At 41.0% G+C, this 24,571-nt stretch overlaps 1 protein-coding gene across 1 annotated transcript in view; it reads right to left on the bottom strand.

Moving 5' to 3' along the window:
- Positions 1–601: 601 nt before the first annotated feature.
- The window catches only part of MFS3 (major facilitator superfamily transporter 3), a 64,565-nt gene continuing 40,595 nt past the window's right edge, over positions 602–24,571 (bottom strand). The window contains exons 4-12 of the mRNA XM_080271309.1: positions 22,374–22,451; positions 21,633–21,788; positions 17,524–17,611; positions 16,205–16,310; positions 14,476–14,587; positions 11,515–11,664; positions 10,611–10,743; positions 9,464–9,705; positions 602–8,442 (exon numbers count right to left, since the gene is read on the bottom strand). Of these exons, the coding sequence (XP_080127435.1) occupies positions 8,278–8,442; positions 9,464–9,705; positions 10,611–10,743; positions 11,515–11,664; positions 14,476–14,587; positions 16,205–16,310; positions 17,524–17,611; positions 21,633–21,788; positions 22,374–22,451 (1,230 nt within the window). The 3' untranslated portion in view covers positions 602–8,277. The remainder of the gene's footprint in view (positions 8,443–9,463; positions 9,706–10,610; positions 10,744–11,514; positions 11,665–14,475; positions 14,588–16,204; positions 16,311–17,523; positions 17,612–21,632; positions 21,789–22,373; positions 22,452–24,571) is intronic.

Here is a 24,571-nt window from a genome sequence, read left to right as displayed (position 1 = left end):
AATCCATTACTGACCTATCTGGAGTGTGGAGGATTTGGGGCTATGCTACTCAGTCCAGACACCTGCAGTGATGGTGACCAGTTACTCATCCCTAAGCAGCATTTAGTGAGCAATAAACCTCAACCATCCTTCAGGATTATTCTCATAAGAGTTACATCATGCTGGAGCACCTTATCCCACTACAGTAGACCACTAGGCATCGAGGTGCTATAATCCCATACGGGGTGGCTGTTTGTCTGAGTTGGTTATTTTACGGGAAGGGGCACTATTTCTCCGCCAACCCACCTGTTGCCGTGGGGAATATGTATGGGTCGGTTATATGGTTACCACCCAGCCCTGTAAATGGTTTCCCAGCTTACAAGAAACCATTTGGCTTGTCACTCAATGTAAAGCCACCTGAAAAGGAAAGAACAGTAATAAAAAGTAGCTGGAAAGATGGGAGAAATAGGAAGAGAAGAGGGCAGACACAAAAAATGAATGATAAAATGAAGGAAGAAATAGGCAGCACTACATCAAGTGAGTGGATGATGGTCGCCACCACCTACCACCAAACACGGCTGAGAGGGTTAAATGTTACCCAAGGGTTGTAATAAAATTAAGGTTATGTTATAGTGTATATGTATATAGATTCATATATATTTTTTATATATATATAGATATCAACATACATATGGACACACCTCATTATAGTTATCGAGGAATGCTGAGCGTATTTAACTGTGCAGCACTTAGTACAAAATTAATGAGGAGAACCATACAATTTTTTTATTACAATGATGCAGTCTTCTACAAACTCTATACTTAATCCCTTCATCCTGAGGATATACAGTCAGCCTGTCTTATTTTTCTTATTGGCACCTTACATTTTTTTGCATACTTGGTAAACCATATCAAAATACAAAAGCTGAAGGTGTATAATGGGATGATTGAACTGTCTCAAAATACTCCTTAAACAAGTAAGTTCTTCTATTTGATGGAGGAACTGCAAAGGAATTTCAAGCAATCACATTATTCAGGTATCACTATAGTGGCCATTTTATTAATTTATATTCATTTATTTTTATTCATTTTTCCCTAAGGGGGATGAAAATTGTCAGGAGACTTCTTAAATCACAGAAGTCTGTGTCCACTAACTCGCGCCAGTGTGGAGGCCAACTGTATATCATCGTACTGAAATAGTTTAGTGAGGTGCTGTGTACATTCAGTCCTCAGTTAAAGGCAAAATTATACTTAATGTAAAACAGCTTCAAATGAAAGGCTAAAGCATAAAATTAATATTGTAAATAAATGAATAAAAAAATAAAATCACCTTTGACTTCAGACCAACTTAATAACAACTCATAAACAACTTTCTGTGAAGAAAATGTGTCAAATGATGCAACAACTTTAAGAAACTTTAAGGGAGGATTGACTGTACAGTATTAAAAAAAAATTAAAGGAGTGCAAGTTATAGGCACATAAATACTGTATATACATGACTGCTATATCGGGAGAGCAATTCAGTGTGTATCTGTACACGACAAGAAACCTTATAGACATTGGCACAAAAATCCTCAACTATTTTTACTTCACAAACATACAATTTTCAGTACAAACATGAAGCCATATTATAATAAGCTTATCAAACCCTCTGGCTCATTTCCCTTGCTATAAAAGAGCATTTACTCTAACCCCCTTTCAGCTCAGTTGATGACCAGCTGTAGTCATACTGGGTCAGTTTAACTAGTCACCAAGGAGACTCATTCCATCCGCATAACTAAGGCTCATTAAATTTCATGTAAACACAATTTAGTACTTAAGCTGAGGAGGTGGCCCAGTTCTGACAGGTGAAAACATGTATTCCAGTTAACATCAGCTTTTTTTTTCTTTTTTCAAATAAGTGAGTCATAGGAGCCAAAACCCTCATGAGGTGATCAGGACAACTCTAGTATACTCTTCCAGCTATTGCCAGTTCATTTTATTTACCTATGAGTAAGTCATAGAAGTCTGAGAAAGTTACTACTGCTACCATTACCCCTCACATGATCAGGACAAATGTAGTATACTATCCCTGATGATTCTGTGCAGCTGAGAGTGTGATAATGGAGCCTGAGGGTGAAGGTGTGACAGACAAAATCACTAAGGCAGAGGTGCCAGGGAGCCTGCCAAGCCTATGACAATACAGCCAATGAATTACAAAAAGACGTTTCTAATATCATAATACAAATGGTAACAGCCAATCCCACAGTACCCCCTCTGAGGTGTAGGGGCCCCAGGCTAGGCTAATTCACTCCACTACATTTAATCCCTTCAATTAGGTGACACATTCTTCTTTAGTTTTTTTTTTTTTCTTTCGCACTATTTCATTCAACTTAGGAAAGATATCTCACAGCGAAGGGATTTACTGTGGTTACGGTGCTGGAAAGGGATGCCTTCATGTGGTGGCACTGACATAACCAGGTGGTGGAACTCCCTGGTTATCCAAACATCCCTTATCTCCCTCCGTCTCCTCCACAAGAGGAAAGTGAACTGCATGAGAAGGGCAACTTCAGCCTGCAGTCCTCCAGGTTCATGTCCAGATAACCCCCCGGCCACAACAAGAACAACATTGAGGTTGCTATCCCATCGTTAAAAAAAAAAAAAATTCTATATTAACATAATTAAAATCACCTTGAGGTAGCAAGAATAGAATACAAAATACATCACCAGATTAAAGGGATTCAGGGTAGATGACCAGCCTAATCCCCCTGGTGGTATTACATGACTAAAAAGCCTCCAGTCACCTCAATGGGACCTGAATGTACATATAGGGGACCGTCACTCCAACCATGCCATTCCAAATACTACACCACCAGGTATAATATATACTGTATATCACAATTTGCCACAAAGAAACACTCAGAAATATATATATATGTACTGTTTATATACAAAGTTCACATTAATATTATATTATAGTCAAAATGCAAAAAGTCCCTAACATGTAAAAGGTGGCCCATATATAATGCTCCACGTCCACTCCACCGGGCAGTGTCCAGTGTTTGGTGGGCAAGTTTCAGTCAGTGTTATCAGTATCTATCCTGCATCATTTATTCATTCCCTCCTCCAAATGCAACAACCACCCCCACGCCAACTAACTAAGCCATCCTCGCGGCAAACAAGACACTGCCATGAGAGTTTCCAGTGAAGCGCTATTCACCGGCCACCTTGTATTAAAGTATGGCAACTTGCAGTTAAAAAATATCAACTAATGGGCAAGTGCAAAAAGAGTGATTCACATTTATCACTTCAGTTGGTGAACTTTTAACTCAAACTACAGTACTAAGCTATTTTGTCATGAGTTCAGAGTTTTGGTATGGCAGTTCCTCTTCATAAATAGTATTTTTTTGACATTTCTGTTGCTATAATACAATGGCAAATCATAAAGAAACCCAATATTAAAGTTGGGCAGGGTACACCTGATGTTTCTCTGGACTGGAAGCTAGACCAAGTACCAAAACCAGTTAATTACTTTTCAACATTTGCTGGAAACTTTTGAAAGAAAACATATCTCAGATATGCAGTAAGATTTGTAAAGGTGTAAGAGACTCAGCTTGGACTTTGGTTCTACATACGTGTGACTGAGTATCCTGGTTAAGTGTAATCACTGTGAAGGCATGTAGCCGTACTTCAGGTTAACAGTGCTGAAGATAATCAACCTAAAAAACAGAGGCGCCATATAACTTGGACCTGCCATACTAAGGAATTGCTGTACAGAAGTGGAAAACACTCTGGACCTACACTGACCCTCCAAAACAAAAAGCAGTGAGAAAAATGGCTCCAATGTTCGGTCCCACAAATTTACCAATGCCAAAATACTGTGCTCACCCCTTCAATCTGGTAACATATTTTATTCTTTCTATCTACCAGTGATATTATTCAGCTTTAGGAGAGAAGTTGCAAGTTCAAGGGACCAGATCTGGCTTTCATCCATCCCTTAAACAAAACAGGTCTTTCCTAAGCCATATAAGTTTATCTGTAAATGGCAAGAATATAATGGAAAAAGATGTTACTGAATGTAAGGAGTCAAAGCATGGTACTGGTAGTTGCAGCTATCACATTGTGCCAGGTTACTATTAACTGACCAAGAAATATTTTTCAAAGCTCCCTCACATTATGACCAGTTAAAGTGTTGATGGGAATTACGATTACTATTGCTACTACTAATGCTGCGTTCTGTAGTATACAGGCAGTCCTTATTATATGTCTGGCATGAGTTCCACTAATACTGCAACTTCAGTGGAGAAAAACATCAAATTTACTCCATGTTTCACCAAGCAACTTCATTTCTGAACCATGTTTGGCCAAACATCAAACAAGCTTTGGTATCTTCTCTCTGCATTGGTGTTTTTTTTTTTCCAAACTGTTGCATCCTGTATTGAGTACCATATCAAACAGCACAACTGTTTCATATAACTGGTACCACAATTTATTGGTTAAACTGGAAACTCAGCTTTATAAGTAACAATGGAAGCTTAATAAAACCATTTTCAATAACTTACTGTGGACCTAACAGCAGAAAACAAAGTATATATAGATATATATATATATATATATATATATATATATATATATATATATATATACTGTATATTTATAACAAGGACCTCCTGTACTGATGTGTATTTTCAGCTTATAGCTTGAGCCAAAATTACATTAGTAGGACACTTTTACTGGGGACACAATTTAATAATGGACATATAATTACACGTACTTCCTATTCCACTTTGCAATTCAAACAGCAATCTGTTCATAATATCACATCACATCACATTGTATTATGTAGGGGAGGGACACCTTCATGGAGTGGCACCTGTATAACTGGGCAACTCCACCTTTGATTATACGAACATCCCTCAGCTTCCTCCTTGTTCCCCAACAGGAGGATGGTGCACTTACCAGACTCATGTTCAGATAGGCCTAGGGCCACACATCACATGTAAGCTCTGGCCTTGTATGACTGATGTGTGAGCACACAACCGTGCAGAATTTTTTACTCTAATGAAACAACACCCTCATGGTCAATACAAGTCTGTTGTTCTATTCCAGCTTACACCAAGCAATTAATCTAGGTGAGAGTGAGTCATAAGAGCCTAAGTGGTAATTACAGCCAAATATCACCTCTACTGCATACCCTTTTTAATTCCATTTTATGAACAAGTGTATGGCTAAGTATAGCATATTAGATTTTGCACTGCATAAATATACTTACTTAAAACCAGAAGCATTATCATCTTTACTGAACTCTGTACTTTTCTGAAGGCAGTTAGAAGAAATAAAAAAAAGACCTGAAGTCATTTAGAAATTGGAGGAATAAGAAAAAATATATATATCCTGTCAGTTGCCACTGCACACATCAATCTCCACTTAAACAGTTAAAAATTTGATCAGATCCATTATAGAAAAAATGTCACAGCACAACTTACACATACACAGACTTTAGAACTTTGATCAGATCCACTACAGAGTAGTAATTTTTCACAGCGCTATTAATGCATACATACGCTCCTAAAATCTGATCATATCCAGTTACAGTTTTTTTACAGCACCACTTATACATACACCTAAATCTTAATTAAGCTGAATAATCATATAAGTAGACAGGAACACAAAATCCTTGATACAGTGCTACTGTAAACGGTAACAAAATTTAACAAAAACGTTAGCATCACTTCCACTACTCTTTAAGACAAAATATACAGGGTGTCCCAAGAAATGTGATAAAACTTTAAATGGTTCTTTGGTTAATTCTGAGTAAAAATGCTACCGGGTATATCAACAGGAGTCCAGTTCTCGGCCATTGCAGTGCTACAGTTCTATCTATCAATCTTTTGCCAGACACCTTAATCCCATAATGGGTGGCCACAAAAAAATCGCCTCCATGTCATCCTGTCCCTTGTCATTTTGCTGCCATCCCCCTAACTTACAACCCCCTATCTCATATACCTCTCTGCTCCATCTCTGTACCTCATCTTTGGTCTCCCCCCTGTCTCTCCCTCCCTCCACCCCACTCACACAGACTCTCCTACTTCATCTCTCACTCATGGCTTATCAGGGAGACCATTTTCACCCATACGGTCAGGTAATTGTGGCTCCACAATGGTCGAGAGCTGGACCCATTTACAACTCAAAATTAGCTCAAAAAAAATTTCCAAATACATGCATTTTCTGGGAAGCTCTGTGGACAGGTTTTGTAAATACATGTACCAACATAAAAGAGATTATAAATGAATATTGTCAAGATTAGAGCAAAGATGTCATGAAAACAGCAAATAATGAAACAAAAACATTATTAATGAATGAAAAAAAAATCATTTTGTCACCAGAGTTGAAATTTATTTCTGTCTCCCTCTCTGCCTCTCTTTCTCTTCTTCTATTTCCCTTCCCCTTCTCCTCCACCTCCTCTCTCTTCCCTCCATCACCTTTTTTAATTCCCTCTTTTCTTCATCTCCCTCCCACCTCCCTCACTCTTCTGTCTTCCCTACAAGTGGACATGTTGTTGCTATTGTGGACATGAAGCTAAAGAACTGCTGGCTGAAACTACCCTCCTCCTGCAGTCCAACATTCTCTTTTCGAGATCACAGAAGGGAGCTGAGGAACTTTTATACTCGGGCAGTGAAGCTGCCTGGTTATATCAGTGTCACCTCACGAAGGCATTCTTCTCCAGCACTAAGATAACATGTACCAAGAAGCAACACAAAGCAATGATGGAATACTCATTCACTGCCTCCCTCTCTCTTTCTTCCACCTTCCTCTCTACTTGCCACCTCTCTCTCTCGCCATTCTTCCATCCCCCCCTCTTGTTCTCCATCCTACATTCTTCCATCCCCCCCCCCTTGTTCTCCATCCTATCCCTATCCTCTCTCACTCCCTTCTCTATCCCTATTCCTCACTCTCTTCCTTCTACCCCTCACCTCCTTCTTCTCCCTCCTTCCCTCCCACTGAGACAGCACTAGAGGCAATTACTAAGGCATGATGTCATTTAACTTGCACATAGAACACACATTATTTTGATGCCTAACTATGAATCTGCCTAAGTTCAGTGGTGCAGATCAGATTTACAAGAGAAAGTATCGTGTATAAACAAACTGGTTTCTGTGTAAATTTGTAAAGTTTTCTAACCATAATATAAAGCCTTTTTTTTTTTTGTTTTTTTAGCTCTTGTGACATTTTCTTGCAATTTACTCTTGCTGCTACCAGCCAATATTATCTATGGGTGAGACATTTCCCTTCTTTGGTTTCCTATCTTCTTCTTTTTAACTGTCCAGGCATCTCAAAAGGAACAATGCTTCAGTGTCTCTTTGGAACAGGATTTTCTTTTTTTTTTTTGGCTTTCACTCACTGACTATTCCTTGACGGGAAAAAAAAATCTTTCTCCAATCCGTTTTCTTCCATGGTACTTTCCTATGGTGAGTGAAAAACCCTGTTGATAGCAAGAATAAATGATCAGTAACATCCTCTGAACTCTACTCCTACTTCAAATGAGAGTTGTATCCCACTTTGTAGCCTCTGAACTTTAATCATAGTTCAAATTAGTTTTCAGTAACTCCATTTAGCCTTTGAACTCATGTGGTGGTTCAAATGAGAGTTCACAGAGTTCACTGATCCGCTGAACTTCAAAAGAGAGTTTAATTATTCTTGTTATCCTCTGAACTTTTATTGTAGTTCGTATTGTGTTCAATCAATCCATTACTCTCTGAACTCAATTACTAGTTCAGAATAATGTTCCCCTACTGTTCTATTTGTTCTTGTTCTTTAGCAATCACCCAATCTTTAGAACATTATCCATAATTTCCTCTCATGTTCTGTATGTCCTACTCAAACCATCTTGTTCAGTTTCTGGAATTCTTTTCATCATTTCCTCATTTTATTTTTTCTTCCTAGATAAGCACAAGATTTCTTAACATTTTCCATTATTTCCTCTACTGTTATGCATGTTTCAGTGTTCTTTGGCAGTGAAGCAATTTTAAGGGCATCTTCCATCATTTCCTCTCATGTTTTCCAGTCCTTTCATGCTCTTCTTCCTGTAGTAAAGCGTGTTGTTCAGCTTCTGTCGTTCATTGTGTTCTGCTCGTTGTTCATCGCTCCCTCTAATGCTCGTCGTATTCTGCTTATCATTCAGCTTCTGTTGTTCACTGCTCCCTCTAATGTTCACAGCATTCTGCTTATTGTTCACCACTCCCTCTAATGTTCACTGTGTCCTGCTTGATGTTCAGCTTCCACTGTTCATCGCTCCCTCTAATATTCATTCTGTTATGTTCAAGCCATATCATTCAGCTTCTGGTGTTCACCCTCCTGGTTGGTTGGCTTCTTCTTGGCCCATTCCTGCTCCTCACCGGACCCAAAGATGGTGTAGAACACAGCCTCAAATGCAAAGATGCCCAGCGTGATGAAGAAAATGGTGCGCCACACCTCCACTGTTTGCTATTGGATGGGGGAAAAGTATTGTGTCAACACTTTCAATATGGTGGATGGGATGGAGAATGAGACTGACTAGAAGGGTTTGTGTGTGTGAGGTGGAGGGGAAGACTGGAGGGATAAGAAGAGGTATAAGAAAGAGGAGGGATGTGAGCAGGAGAGAAGGCAGTTGGTTGGCAGAGAACGGGGTGACATGGAAGAGATTCATTTGTGGCCATCTCTTACAGGATTATGGCATCTGATGATAGACAGATAGATAGACTGATAGATGAATAGATAGACAGACAGACAGATGGACAGACAGATAGAAAAAGCACAGAGACTACTTAATTTTACGGTTATTCCAACTACAGTATGCTAAGTACTCAGTCATCAGGCACCTTAACATCATACATACATATAAGAAACCATAATTTAAATTAAAAAATCATAATCATCATCCTTACCTCTTTTTTTCATCTAAGAATGGGAAGACATATGGTTCATAAAGTAATTATGGAGAAAACTTGACACTAGGAAAACTAACCAACAGTATGCTCAGTGAAATGGGCCACACTCATTCACTGACTGTTCAAGCCTTAGAATTCTAACACTTAAAGAAAAAGATCTGTGCTGCCTTGAATAATATATCCAAGGAAAGGGGGGACGGAGTGGAGAGAAGTGAATGAGGGTGCTGGGGAGCTGGAAGGAGGGCAGCCCAATGACAAAGGAGGGAGTGGCATGGACAATTTTTTTGCAACCACTCCCTCCAGGATTAACGCCTCTGATTACAGACAAAATTAAAAATAGACAGGTAGAAAGATATACAGATAGAAAGACAGGCAAACAGATATAGTAAAGAAAAATACCTACTTTACCATGAGTCATATGTCCAATAACAGAAGGTAGCTACAATGATCACTGGATACATGACTAAAATATTAAATAAACCCTAGCCATTCCTAAGCTTTAAACTCTTTTGTGCCAAGCACTCACTCGCACACCATTCAAGCCCCTGGAATCCTGACACACATATAAAAACACATACGTTGCCATGAGTCATATATCCAACGAAGGATGGTACAATGATGCCCGGGAGTGTAGCAACAGTGTTTGTAATTCCCATGAGTGTGCCAGCGAAGGGCGGAGCAATGTCAATGTGGTTGGAAAGGAAACCAGAGTACATTCCTCCAACAAACATTGTGCCAATTGTCAACAATGCAACAGCAAGGTCAGTGTTGCAACCCACATATGTTACACCAATCAGGCAGATGGCTGGAAGGACGGATGCTGCAAGGGAAAGGCCATAAGTCAACAAATGTCAGCATAATGACCAAATTCTTCCTTTCCTATCCTTATCTTTGATAGAATAGTTCCATTAGTTATAACCTATCCTGTTAGAAGCAGCCTTGAAAGGACCAATGGATCTGTAAGTTTGCTTTCCTTTGTAGTCCTCTGTACTCCACTGACATTATACAGACGGTCCCTGACTTAAGATGGCGTTACATTCCAATAAACCCATCACAAGTGGAATACGTCCTACGTCAAAAATGCATTTAATACACCTAACCAACCGAACATCATAGCCTAGCCAAGGCTAGACTAGGAGATGCAACTCGCTGTCACTGCCCAGCATCACAAGAGAGTACTGTATCACATATCACTAGCCCAGGAAAACATCAAAATTCAAATTCAAAATATGATTTCTACTGAATGTGTATCACCATCGCACCATCATAAAGTAAAAAAATCATACATCGGACCATTGTAACTCGGGGACCGTCTGTACTCCTATTACTCTAACTTGGCCTATAATTGCCATCTCATCATCTTGAATACAATTGTAGCCATGTTTCAACACTACAGTATGATGCCAGTCATGAAGAGGTTCTATAGAAAGGATGCAGAGAGCCGCAATATTGCCCTACTATGCCACTGAGCTACAAAAAATAAGGTGCAGATTAACAAAATCTGGTCCAGGCTATGGTGAATAAACAGTCCATTCTAAATTATCAATATACTGTACTAGGCAATAATTCTCACCTTTCTAATGCTGTGTGTGTGTGTGTGTGTGTGTGTGTGTGTGTGTGTGTGTGTGTGTGTGTGTGTGTGTGTGTGTGTGTGTGTGTGTGTGTGTGTGTGTGTGTGTGTGTGTGTGTGTGTGTGTGTGTGTGTTTTCCCCTGAAATGACTTACCAATTAATGTGGCCAGTTTGCGAGCGAATGTAGTTGTGATCTTCTTCCTGGACCTGAGCTCATCAAGAAGGTTTGCCAGCAGCATAGTGAAGATCCACATGCAGAGGAATGGCACTGCTGACAAACCGGCATTCTGGAATGGGGGGGAGGGGGGACAAAAATACAGTTCATCACTTTTTATCACTACACATTTCATCAGTTTACACATAGCCTACTCAGGACTACTTAACCCACCAATCCAATTATATATTTTCTATTTTATGTCTTGTTGTCTTCAAACTATTTTATTCAGCTTGAGAGAATTTTCATGCTGGCGAGGGTCAGGTATAAACAGCTTTACATATTTCTTCATTAAGACAGGTCTTTCCTAACTTCAGGGAGGTGACAAGAATAAATTTACAAAAGATGTCATCTGATGGAAAGTGCAAACTACCTTTATACACTTTGCTTAATTAATTAAACTCTTACTTTCACAGACATTATCATTCTCAGCCTTATTGCCACATAAACACTGAGTGAGATAGGATTGAAAAACAACAAAAGAGTTTTAAAGTCAAAGAAATGGCTCATACAATTAATCATTCAAGCCTTCAGAATCCTGGCTCCACCTCACACAACAGTCTCAATATTTTCTCTCAGTTCTATTACATGCAATAGTACAGCCAAAAGGGTGGCCAGGATGGCATGGGCCACCTTTGAAATATGCCTGGCCACCCCAGTAGCCACCCCAAAATTGTAGGGAAATATTTTTGGACACTTTTAGAGTTCTCCTTGGGCCACCCAATAAGTAAGCTTGGCCACCCCTTGTTCATCTCACTCTTAAAATCCTAGCTATGCTTCTATTACATCACTCAATCTTTCCACTTCACTCTTAGTTTTCATTTTCCCCTTCTGTGGCACTTACAGCCTTGATATCAAATTTAAGGATGTATCTCATGTAGGTTGGCAGTTTCACAAGCAGCATGTACCATCCCCAGTTGTTGCAGGTGTGTGCAACAATGATGGCCCACACTGGCAGAGACGTCATCACCTTCTTCCATGGCACCGGAGGTTTCTGTAGGGAGATGAACATGGAAATAAAATTATCTGCATTGCATTTACTCAAACTTGACAAACATCCTTAACCCATTTTCCCCCTCACTGATGGCCAAATGTAGCCATACATGAGAGATCTGACTAGTATCCAAGAAGATTCATTCCCACAGCGTAACTTCCGCTCACTGACTTTCATGCAACTGCAACTTAGTATTCAAGCTATGGGAGTGACCCAGTTCCATCAGTTGGAACAAACAGATGCACTTGTAGTAAAAGGGTGTAATATATTGATATTATATGATACTGCACATAATCAGAGATATCATTCCCTTCTTCCACGGCTCAGATGGTTTCTGTGAGGGTGATGTGAGACATCTTAAGGTTAGGTCAGTGGTGGATAAACATTCGATCGCTATCTACCAGTCGACCACGACCAGCTGTTTGGTCAATTGTGGCCTCACCCTCAATACTAATTGGCATCAGTATGCCAACATGGCAAGAGCGCACTAGCTAACTTGTACACGATTGCACAAAAACTGAGACAGTGACGCGGAGAATCACTGGTACGTACAAGCAGGTTACAAGAGTGTGACTGTGAAGTGGTGTTTGCATTACCAGTACTGTGATTACGGTAAAGATGAGTGCATCTAAATGGCCAAAAACATACCACTTTCATGAAAACTGGGAACATGATTTCTTTTTTACAGTGTTTAAAGACAAGTGCATATGTTTCATATACTGTGCTAGTGTTGCTCTGCCAAAGAAAGAGAATTTAGGGAGACATTTTTCAAGCCTGCTTAAGAAATAACTTGACTTTCCACCTAAAACTGAAATAAAGAAGATAAAAATGAAACACTTGAAAGCTTAATTAGGAGCACAATAGCATTTGTTTCCTAAACCTATTTTGCAGTCCCAAGCAGCTACTGAGGCATCCTTTCATATTGCAAATATTTTAATGAAGCATAAGAAACCTTTTCAAGATGGAGAAATGGTGAAGCAAGCTTTCATTGATGCTGGAATTGTTTTATTCAATAAATTAAAGAATAAAAATGAAATAATGCAAGCAATAAGAGACATGACTCTGTCTTGCCAATCTACGATGAGATGAGTAGAGGCAATGGGTGAAGACTTGGAAAACAAACTGAAAATGGACAAAGAAAACTGCTGTCATTTTTCTTTGCAGTTTGATGAATCAACTGACACAGTGCATACCCCTCAACTAATGGTGTTCATAAGAAAGGTATTCCCTGATATGAGTTACAAGGAGGAGTTTTTAACTGTGATCCCTGTGAAAGGAACAACTAGAGGCAAGGACATTTACAGCATTTTGTTAGTTTTGCTAAGAAAACATCCCTTCCCCTTTGTAAACATGTATGCATCACTACCAACAGGGCCCCAGCCATGGTCAGTAAGAGCAATGGATTTCTTGCACTCTTCCAAAAATATGAAGATTTTCCTGATTTTTCTGCAATCCATTGTGTTTATACATCGGAATGCACTGTGTGCTAAAATTTTAAACATGGCAGATGTTATGAACACTGCTACCAAGGTAGTTACCTCAGATCATGCAAGCAGATTACACAAACGACTTTTCCGAACTCAACTGGAGGAAAATGCGACTGAGTATGAAGACCTACTGATGTAAAATGATGGCCTGAAATAATTCAGTTCTTGGAAACACTTCGAGAAAGAACATCTTATCTGCATTACGCATCATGGTTAATAAAATTAGCTTTTTTTACAGACTTAGCAGCTCACTGCAATGCATTCAACCTTGAACTTCAGGGGAAGGATAAAACTATTATCCAATTAGATAGTTCCTTAAATGCTTTCAAATCAAAATTCAGTTTCTAAACTTGCAGCTGGGAAAGAAAAATTTGACAAACTTCCCCCATTTAGAAAATGCTGTAGAAAACTGTGATGAAAGTAGCTACAAATATGCTACATTCTGTACTGAAATACAAAATTTCTGGGATGAGAGGTGATTTCAGGATATTCAGCAGCTTGAGCCAGTCTTAGTTTTTATGTCATTTCCATTGGCTGAAGTTGACAATGAAGGAATTTCTGCAGCTATCTCCTCTATGTTCAGTATGAATGCATCAGTTTTGGAGGAAGGAATATTAAAGTTCCAATCTGATATTCCTCTGAAAGGAAGAGCTTCTGAAAAAAATTTTTGGAATCTACTCCATGAAGGGTTAACCCAACAGCTTGAGGATATCTTACCAAATATTCACAGTACTGAACATTTTTGAAGATTTCGGCCATGAATGCATGTGTAAGCTTTTTTTCATCTGATGATGGCTAATAGCAGTGATAATGAGTGCTATGCAGCTCCGCCACCAGTTGTTACCAACAAGGAGCTTGAGGCAAGTGTTTTTTAATAGCTGTATGCCCTTACTGTCACCAACCCTCACCTAAATTGGACTAGAAATCAGTTTTCTTTCTCTTGTACCAGCTGCCATCCAAGGGTAATGAGTCCAGACTACCCTAGGGTAGAGACTGCAGTTATGTTTAAAAAATTTGCATGTTTATTAGTGTTAGTCTGGACTCTGACCGAGTAAATGTGGTCAAGTTCCCCAGCTGGGAAAGTTATGCACAGCCAGCTATCAGGCTTTTGGCCCCCACACCACTCCTATGGTAGTACCTCCCAAGGACCGAGGTGACCATCCTTCACCTACCTTCATGTTGTCATAGAATTTATTCCTGCTTATGCTGATCATTCACGTCCATTTAAGCCCGAGGTCACAATAACAATATATATAAGAAATACTGTACTGCACCAAAACCACAAAAACAATAACAACAGCATCATTATAAATATACAACTCACCTCAGTCTTTTCAACGGTACCTAGTGATTCCTCAATGAATTTGCGCTCGGATCGCGAGATCCTCGGGTGTTGTGCTGGAGAGTCAAACACGAAGATCATCCACAGAACATACCTGCAGGGCGAGAGCAGTTATCAATTTTATAGGCTGGTTTGAGATACTTAGTACAATTTTTCTAGGGATCTTTCATACATTTCACCAATATTCCATCAGTTCTAAATTATTTACTAGTTTTTTTTTTTTTTTTTTTTTAAATGCTCTCAGTGTCTTTACAGCATCATCTGAGGGCAGCTTGAGTGACCTCTTAAAATCCATGGCAACTCTGCATGAGCCACCACCATCATCATCTTTTGCATGAACATTATCATAATCATCATCATTAACATCTATCTATCTATTTACAGCCTGATGCCCTAATCCCACAAAGGGTGGCTGCAGACAAAATGCCTCCAAGTCGTTCCGTCACCCACCATTTGACTGCCCTCCCCCCACTCACTCCCCTCTCCCTCATATACCTCTCAACTCCATCCCTCCACATCATCCTGGGTCTTTTCCTCTCTCTCCTTCCCTCCACTTCAGCTACATACTGTACACCCTCTTAAGTCAGTCATTCTCCATTTCCACTGCTCTCACTCTTGACTTGTTCCCCTCTGGCAAGGTCCATAACTCGCTTCCATACGTCAGGGTAGGGATCACAATACTATCATACAGTGACTTCTTAACTTCCATATTCACTTCCCTATTTCTCATCACTGCTTTCAGTGAACCAACAACCTTCCTTCCCTGCTGTACCCTTTCAAGCACTTCATCCCCCAAAGTTCCATCCTTACTCATCACACTACCCAAGTACTTGAATGCACTCACACTCTGCATATCCTCACCATCCAACCTCAATGTACATTCTGTGACTTCATTCCTCTCAAACACCAATACTTTACTCTTGTTTACATTAACAAATGATTGACTGACGAGGGTCACAGGTATGAAAGCACAGTACAAAGAGAGTACCAAGAGGGAGACCGAGGAAGATGTAGGATGAAGTACTAATGAAGTCCTCCAGGGCTGGGAGCTAAGGAGGAACATGGCTCAAAATGGGTCACAGGGAAAGTTACCATCAAGTGCAAAGACCTACACATGCTATCAGGGTACTCGTCTTACTCGTAACTTCCTCTAAACTTGCCATGTCTCCACCTTGAATGCTAAGCTATGATAATACAGTAACTTTACAATATGATGCTGGTCATGAAGTAGTGCTATGGAAATTATTCAGAGCTGTCGTACTGTCTTTTTCATCCACCAAGCTGTATGAAATAAACTGCAAAAGGACAAAAATCTGGGCCAAGTTAGAATAAAAACAGCATACATCTGACAGAGCTGAGTTGTCTGTACAGCCATACACTCTAAGCTATCATTTAAGACTCATGGAAGGTCAGTATGAATAAACATGAACATACTGTGAGAAACTGATCACCATCTTATCAATAGACTGAAAATTACCTCTACCTCAGCCAACTAGTGGTGATTGTTTGGATGTATGAGTATGAGTATATGGATAAGTTAGCTGTTGTGGAGTATAAAATGTTAGCTGTTGTAAAGCACAGCAAGGTCAGTGGTCTCAAGCTGGCTGTGGTGGTATATCATGTTGGCTGTGGTGGAGTATATGAAGTTGACTGGGGTAGGGTATATCACAGTCAATCCTATGAAAACATAAATGTAAATGTTATAACCTACCACAGGATTGAAAGTCCACCCTGTACATAGAAAATAGCACTCCAGTCGATGGTGGCGGCAAGGATGCCCGAGAATGGCATACACACCAGCGTGCCCAGTGTCATGCCTGTGAGCGATCAAAAAGGTCATGAAAAGTCTCCGTAAAGGATAGTCACCAATTTTTACAGTAAACAAGTCATCATCATCAACATCATCACTGTCATCATTATCATCATCACTGTCATCATTATCATCATCACTGTCATCATCATAAACAGTACCCAATTTTTACTATAAATGATTCATCACCATCATCACCATCATCATCACTATCATCATTATCATCATCATCATAAACAGTATAAATCCTGACCCTTTTTCCCACCTAGTGATGGAGAGAGGTTGTTGTTAATGTTGTTGTGGCCCCAATGTGAACTAGTGGACTGCAGACTGAAGCTATCCTTTTTCTGCAGTCCACCAATTCCCCTTTCAGGAAATAAGGTAGGAGCTGAGGGACATTTGTATAACTAGGCAGCAGAGTCACTTCGTTACATTGGTGCAATAATGTAAAGTTATCTCTCTCCAGCACCATCATAATCCAGATGAATCATCATCATCATCATAATCCAGACTTTTCCCGCTTAAAGACAGGGTGATGCAGGAGGCAGAACAAGGCCAGAGAAAGAATGAAACTGAAACAGACATACACTACACACCAACATATCCTGAGTCATGCCTGTAGGGGACAAAGATGGAAAGGAGGAGTTTTTTTCTAAATGATCTCAACTCTCTCAGGCTCCACAATCCCTTTCAGGTGGAGAGGGATGCTTTCATGTTGTAGTACCAATACAACTGGAGGTTACACAAATGCCCCTCAACCCCAGCCCTATCCTCACAAAAAGAGGATGGTTCTTTGTAGGAGAATAGCAACCTTAGCCTAGTGGGTTCACATTCAGAATAATCTACGGCAACAGCAATGATGACAACAACAACAACAACAACCACTTACCATTTACTACACTGGGAAGTAAACCTATACCCAAATGACACCTGGTTGTTTAGTGAGCTAGCCTGTCAGAGTTTCCACCTGAGGGATGGTTGGGGTTTCTTGTTCATATAATGCCACTCAGGGGCGAGTGAGGCTAGTCATCATTGCCTTAAATGTCAGGCCTGAGTAGCCTAGCCCCAGACCCCTACACTCTTGTTTATATGAGGCAACATGGGATTAGCTGTTGTTGTTGTTACTGTCACTGTTGTTCTCTTCTGGCTAACATCTAACAGTTTCATGCAGCTTAGGACTACACACATTAACAACCACAATCGCTGGCATTCTCTTTGACCTGCATAAACGGTTGAAGCAATCTTGCTCCTCTCCTGTGGTGGGGCCCAGTTGGCGATGAGCACGTGCATGCCTGGTAGAGTCACACCCTGGGGAGCATATAAGGACACATAATACAGTATACACAGATAAATAAATAGGTATAGACAAGTGCTTTAAAACATCCTCAGAGACATTAATCTGGACTGAACTCAAAACATCAGATCTTTGACCCCCAACAAGTGCATCTTGGTCTGGGATTTGTCATATGCATATATACATACAGACTCAACAATAATAGTATAACATACCGATATACAACAGATAGCCTCACCACACACATAAAACCAATTTAGTATTTCATGTCCAATCAGTCAAAAAATCCTGCAACTGTGCACTCTCTCATGAAAATACCGTCAACACTTGAATTAATTTAAGTCGTAAAGAGGTAATAACTTTCAATTTGTATATAAAAGTTTGCTTATACTGTACTCTTTTTCCTGTAACATGGTCTAAAACTGCAGTCTCTTCATCTTGAATATTGCAACAATAGATTAGCACTAGAAAGTGATGCTAATCACGAAGAAATACCATGGGAAAAAATGTGGACAGTGAGCTACATGAAATAAGCCGCAAAAGGATGAAAATCTGGATCTATCTATCTATCTATCTATAGCCCGACGCCCTAATCCCATAAAGGGTGGCCGCAGACAAAACGCCTCCAAGTCGCTCTATCACCCACCATTTGACTACCCTCCTCCCAGCTCACTCCCCCCTCCCTCATATACCTCTCAACTCCATCCCTCCACCTCATCCTCGGTCTACCCCTCCCTCTCCCTCCCTCCACCTCATCTACATACACCCTCTTAATCAGTCTTTCCTTCTCCATTCTTTCCACAAGTCCAAACCACATCAGTGTATTTCTCCTAATCTTCTCAACCACATCCACATCCACCCCACAACGTTCCTTCACTTCTTCATTCGTCAACCTGTCCCTCCATGTCACTCCACATGCTCCTCTCAAGTAACTCATTTCCACTGCTCTCACTCTTGACTTGTTCCCCTCGCGTCCATACGTCAGGGTTGGGATCACAATACTATCATGCAGTAATTTCTTAACTTCCATACTCACCTTCCTATTTCTCATCACTGCTTTCAGTGAACCAACAACCTTCCTTCCCTGCTGTACCCTTTCATGCACTTCATCCCCCAAAGTTCCATCCTTACTCATCACACTACCCAAGTACTTGAATGCACTCACACTCTGCATATCCTCACCATCTAACCTCACTGTACATTCTGTGACTTCATTCCTCTCAAACACCATAACTTTACTCTTGTTTACATTAACTTTCAGATTCCTCTTCCTACACACTGTCCCAAATTCATTCACCAAACCTTGCAACTCCCATTCATCTTCACTCAACAATACTGTATCATCAGCAAACAGCAACACCGGAATCTTCCACATTTCACCCTCATTCATTAGAGCCACCCCCACATCCACTGCCCTACCTTGCACCTCCTTTACAACCCCATCCATATATATAATAAACAGCCATGGAGACATAACACAACCCTGTTTCAGTCCTACAGTGAGATCAAAGAACTCACTCAGCTCACCATCCACTCGCACCGTAGACCTAGCTCCTTTATATATACTCTTCACAGCACTCAACAAATTCCCCTCCACTCCATATATTCTTAATACCTTCCACATACCTTGCCTATCTATTCTATCATAAGCTTTCTCCAAGTCCATGAAGGCAGCATACACTTTCTTTCCCTTCTCTAGATACTTCTCTACTAAACACCTTAGAACAAATATCTGATCTACACAACCTTTTCCCTTCCTAAATCCCCCTTGTTCTTCTCCAACTAGCTCCTCTGTCATATGCCTAACCCTATCAATGAGTATTCTAATATATATTTTACCAGTCACACTAAGAAGGCAAATACCCCTATGGTTACCACATACTTCTCTCTCCCCTTTTTCTTTGTATAAAGGAACAATTATACCTGATTTCCAGTCCTCTGGAACCCTTCCCTCTTCCCAAGCCAGTCTACACAACTTCCATATCCATTCCACAACAATCTCACCCCCATACCTAAGCATTTCAACACACACTCCATCAATTCCTGGGGCCTTTCCCAGCTTAATCTTCTTCATTGCTTCCACTACTTCCGCCCTACTGATCTCTTCCTCCCTCCTCTTATCTCTTATTCTCCCAGCCATTCCCCAACCACTTATACTCACACTGCACTCACTGTCTACATTCAACAAATCCTCAAAGTGCTCCTTCCATCTCCTCAATTTCTCTCTCTTCTCCACCAACAATCTGTTATTCCTATCTTTCACTCCCCTACTATATCCCCTTTCACACTGCCTTACTTTCTTTACCTCCTTCCAAAACAATTTCTTACTCTCCCTCCATTTTACACTCAGATTCCTCCCAAATTCTTCATCCACTTTCTTCTAACTCTCCTTCACCAGTCTCTTCACCTCCCTTCTCCTGCTCACATATACCTCTCTCTCATCTTCTCCCCTACCTCTACTCGCTAACCATTCACTATATGCCTTCTTCTTTTGTTCCACAGCTCGTTTCACCTCATCATTCCACCATGCTGTCCCTTACACACCCCTGCATCTCCTCCTCACTCCACAAACCACCTCACATGCTGTGCCTATCTCTTCTGTGAATATCATACATACGTCTTCCACCGCTTCCATCTGCTCTAGCTCATACCTTCCCAATCTTTCTTCCACTATGCTCTTATACTCTGCCATTTTCTCACTATCTTGCAACTTCACTCTTCTCACAGGAGCTGTTTCCTCCTGTCTTCCCCTTCGTCTCTTCAACCATTTTCTTTGCAGATTTACCTTGGCCATCACTAAGTGATGGTCTGAGACTCCATTCCCCCACCCTCTCCACACTCTTGCATCCAACACTTGACTTTTCATTCGCTCATCCACACACACTTAGTCTATCATTGTCTTTCGTTCAACAAGTTCACCATCCATCCTCCTCATTACTCTCCATGTATAACTGTGGATCATCTTATATCGAAAGTAGGTGTTAGCTATTGTCAACCCCTTACAAGCACAGATGTCCACCAAAGCACTACCATTCCCATCTACTTCAGCTGGCACACCCCACTGACCAATCACTTCATCCACTCGTACATTCCCAACTTTGCCATTCATGTCTCCAATCAAAAGCACTCTCTCGCTCCTCTCAAATTTGTCCATACATGCTTCTATACCCGCCCAAAACTCATCTTTCACTCTTGCCACTCGGTCCTCTGTCGGCGCATACGCACATACGAATCGCCCATGCTTGTATACCTACTTTCATCCTTACCCATACAATCCTTGCACCCACTGTAATACTCTCTTATACTGTATTCTCCTTTCACTTCTTGCATATCATCAGACATTCTCTCTCCCTTGCCCTCTCATTCTCATTAACTCCCGCACATATACCTAAACCATATTCCCACTCTCTCACCCTTTCACCTTTCCATTTAGTTTCAGTTAATCCACATATATCCACTCTTGCATCCTCAAGCACCTGAACAATCTCTTTCTCTTTCACTTCATTATTCATTCCTCTCACATTCCACATTCCCACCCTCAGAATGTCCTTTGTCTGTTCCTTAGTCGTCAACGTATGGTCCGTCCTGGTCCGAGGCACTTTGTTCGCTTGTTTAGTTAGTTCTTTTTACGGGGTGGGGCACTAACTCACCACCAACTCTTTTAGTCGCCTCGTACGACAAGCAGGGATACTGGGGGAGTATTTTTGAAACCCCCCTACCCCCAGGGTAGGTGTAACTGCCTGACAACACACAAATCACTGGTAATTAATCTTTATTTATTCACATTATACCATTACTACTTCTATTCACGGAATTAGTACACACACACACACACACACACACACACACACACAAAACACCAAAGCAACATCAACTATCAGTGATTATACAGTACTGCTATTACCAGTACTACAATAACACTGCTAGCACTACAATCAAGCCACTCTAGCCACTCATCCTCACACATGTTTTAAAACCAACTGTCGTGAAAATAGGGATCTGTCTAACCACTGCATAGTCAGTTTTAACACTAACCCCAGCAATACCCATGATGATTCTAACAAAGACCAGAACATAAGGTGATCCAACAGCAGCGATGGGGGTGATCAACGCGCACAGAGCGTTAACCAGCGCACCAACGCCGAACACATGCTTAGCGCTGAACTTCTCTGCCACCCAACCGCCTGGAACCTGAGGGGGGAAAAAGAAAAAAAGATGTAGAGCTTGATTCTGGTTGGTGGGATTAATATCTGGCTGGTATGGCTCAAGTCTGGTGGATAACACTTAGATATAAAGGTAGGACTCAAGTTTGGTATGAGAGACTTGAAATTATCAAGGTAGGACCCAGGTTGGGAAGGTGGGAGTTCAGTTGGGAACGTACAACTCAAGTTGGGAAGGTAGGACTCAAATTCGGAAGGTAGGACTCAAGCTGGGAAGGCAGGATTTAAGTTGGGAAGGTGGGACTCAAATTTGAAAGGTAGAACTCAAGTTTGGAAGGCAGGACTTATATTTGGAAGAATCGTCTGGAAGGCAGGACTTATATTTGGAAGAATCAAGTCTGGAAGGCAGGACTTATATTTGGAAGAATCAAGTCTGGAAGCAGGACTAAAGGTGGAAAGGTAGAATTCAAGTTTGGATGGCAGGACTCGAGTCTAGAAGGCAGGACTCAAGTTGGGAAGGTAGGGCTCAAGTTTGGAAGGCAGAACTCCAGTTTGGAAGGTAAGAATGAAGTAAGAGATAAAAATCATGGAGAACGGTGTCCTCTGAAGACAGTACCTGAGTTAGGATGTAACCATAGAAGTAGGATGCCAAGATCAGCCCCTGTGTGTTGTCATCCCACGCGAATGGACCATCCTGAAAGAAGAAATAACATAATCATCATAATCATAATCAAAAGGAAGAGAGAGAATGTGCTATGTGCGCGTGTTTATGAGGGTGAAAGGCTATGCGTACGTATATGTGGTTACGCATGCATGTACGTATCTATGTATTCATTTATGAATGTGTGTGTGTGTGTGTGTGTGTGTAATTCACCGGGTCGGTCAGGATCACTTGATGGTCGTGATCGTCAGCTTTTACCCTCCCGGAAGGGAGCTGAGAGCTCATATAGTCCGATCTAAGGGCAAGGCTAGACCTTCATGCTCAGGGGACAGTAACCACCCACTTCGTCAGTGAAACTTGCGAACTCCCGTCCACCAGTTGGCAAGCGAGAGCGTTACCACTGCACCAGCGAGCGGTTGTGTGTGTGTGTGTGTGTGTGTGTGTGTGTGTGTGTGTGTGTAAGCATTTAAAAACATGAGTGTGTGGGGAACAGGTGTTTAGTGACGTCACAAGTACAGTACACATACACTTGTGGAACTTTCCTGCCGAGATGTACACACACACACACACACACACACACACACACACATTTTCATCAGTCACTCATCTATTTATATCTTCAGCCTCAGCCCCCCTCCCTCTCTCTCTCTCTCTCTCTCCACAAACACACCTTACACAAGTATGGTCAGATCACATTCAATAAACCAACCAATCGTTCAATAAACCCATCCACAGAATTCTGAAAAACCGGAAGCAATTAAACGCGATAAGTACCGTACTGAAGCCTTTAAAAAAACTACGGGATTTGTGATACCGTGTTTCCGGTAAGGTGTCTGTTTTGCCACACTCTAGGCAACTTTCACGTTTTGTTGTCAAAGTGGCATTTTGTCGCCAGATACTGCGATATCACCAGAATGACAACACACCAGACGCCAGTAGGACGAGGGGAAGGTGAAACAGTTTATTACCTCCAACAAAGAAATTAGACGCAGCTTATATATTCACCCGTGTCTGGCTGCTTGTGTGTACACGGTATCCTAAAGCGTTGCTATAGGATTTCAATGAAAATTTGTTAGTCAGGTGGGCAGTGGGTCAAGGATTAAATTCTGAGGTGGATCCGGATGCAGGAATAACTCTTAAACTTCACTGGCGTTGGCGGAAGTATACGCTCTGTGAGAATGTGTAACAGGGCAGACTAAGGCCGCAGAAATCACTGTCTGTGTGAGACCGTAAAAATATTCGTCTGCTGGGAAAGAGGAATTACAACAGAAAATCATTACTGTTACTGACGGTGACAGAGGTACGGGGACGTACTCTCTCAGTGCTTTCTAGTTTGTAAAATGTGGCAGGAGATATAAACTATCATCTTGCTCCATGTCAATGATACCAATGATAATAATTAAAGAGGTAATGAGGATGATGATGATGACAATAATGGTGATGCTACTGATGATAACAACGTTGATGATACTGAAGATAAAATAACAGTGACCACGCCGATAACGCTGATCATAATGGATGAAAACTGAATGATGCAACGGTGAGAGTGAAAGTGTCAGTGTGGGGTTAATGACCAAGTAGGCCTACCGTACCCCGCCTCTCTAAGCTACTGGTGCCCTATATATTCCTACACAATAAGCTACTTGTTCCTTTATACCCATACCGCCATTAGAGTTCTTTCACCTTTACTTGGTCTAGATTTTCGTCCTTTATGCAGCTTATTTTACGTATAGAACAATGTCACACCAAGGCAGTACTATGCCACACCCTGACCTACTTCTGACCCATATTTATATACATAAGGCTACCCGTTGCTCTCTCTCTCTCTCTCTCTCTCTCTCTCTCTCTCTCTCTCTCTCTCTCTCTCACACACACACACACACACACACACACACACACACACACACACACACACACAAGCTGAATTAATCACACGGTGATAAGAGGGATAGAATTCATAGGTGTCATATATTGCTGTCAGGAAAATATATGCGAGTCAACACACACACACACACACACACACACACACACACACACACACACACACACACACACACACACACACACACACACACACGTGTCCTGGCAGTAGGCCTACCATTGCTACATTCTTGCATTATTTCTGAGATGTAGAGGTGACCCTGTGTGTGTGT

The sequence above is a fragment of the Coenobita brevimanus genome, chromosome 45 (genome assembly GCF_032717465.1).
Source record: "Coenobita brevimanus isolate Jiangsu-jjx chromosome 45, ASM3271746v2, whole genome shotgun sequence".
NCBI classification, from domain to species: domain Eukaryota; kingdom Metazoa; phylum Arthropoda; class Malacostraca; order Decapoda; family Coenobitidae; genus Coenobita; species Coenobita brevimanus.
The sequence above is the reverse complement of the archived record's forward strand: the minus strand, read 5'-3'. Positions and strand labels throughout refer to the sequence as shown.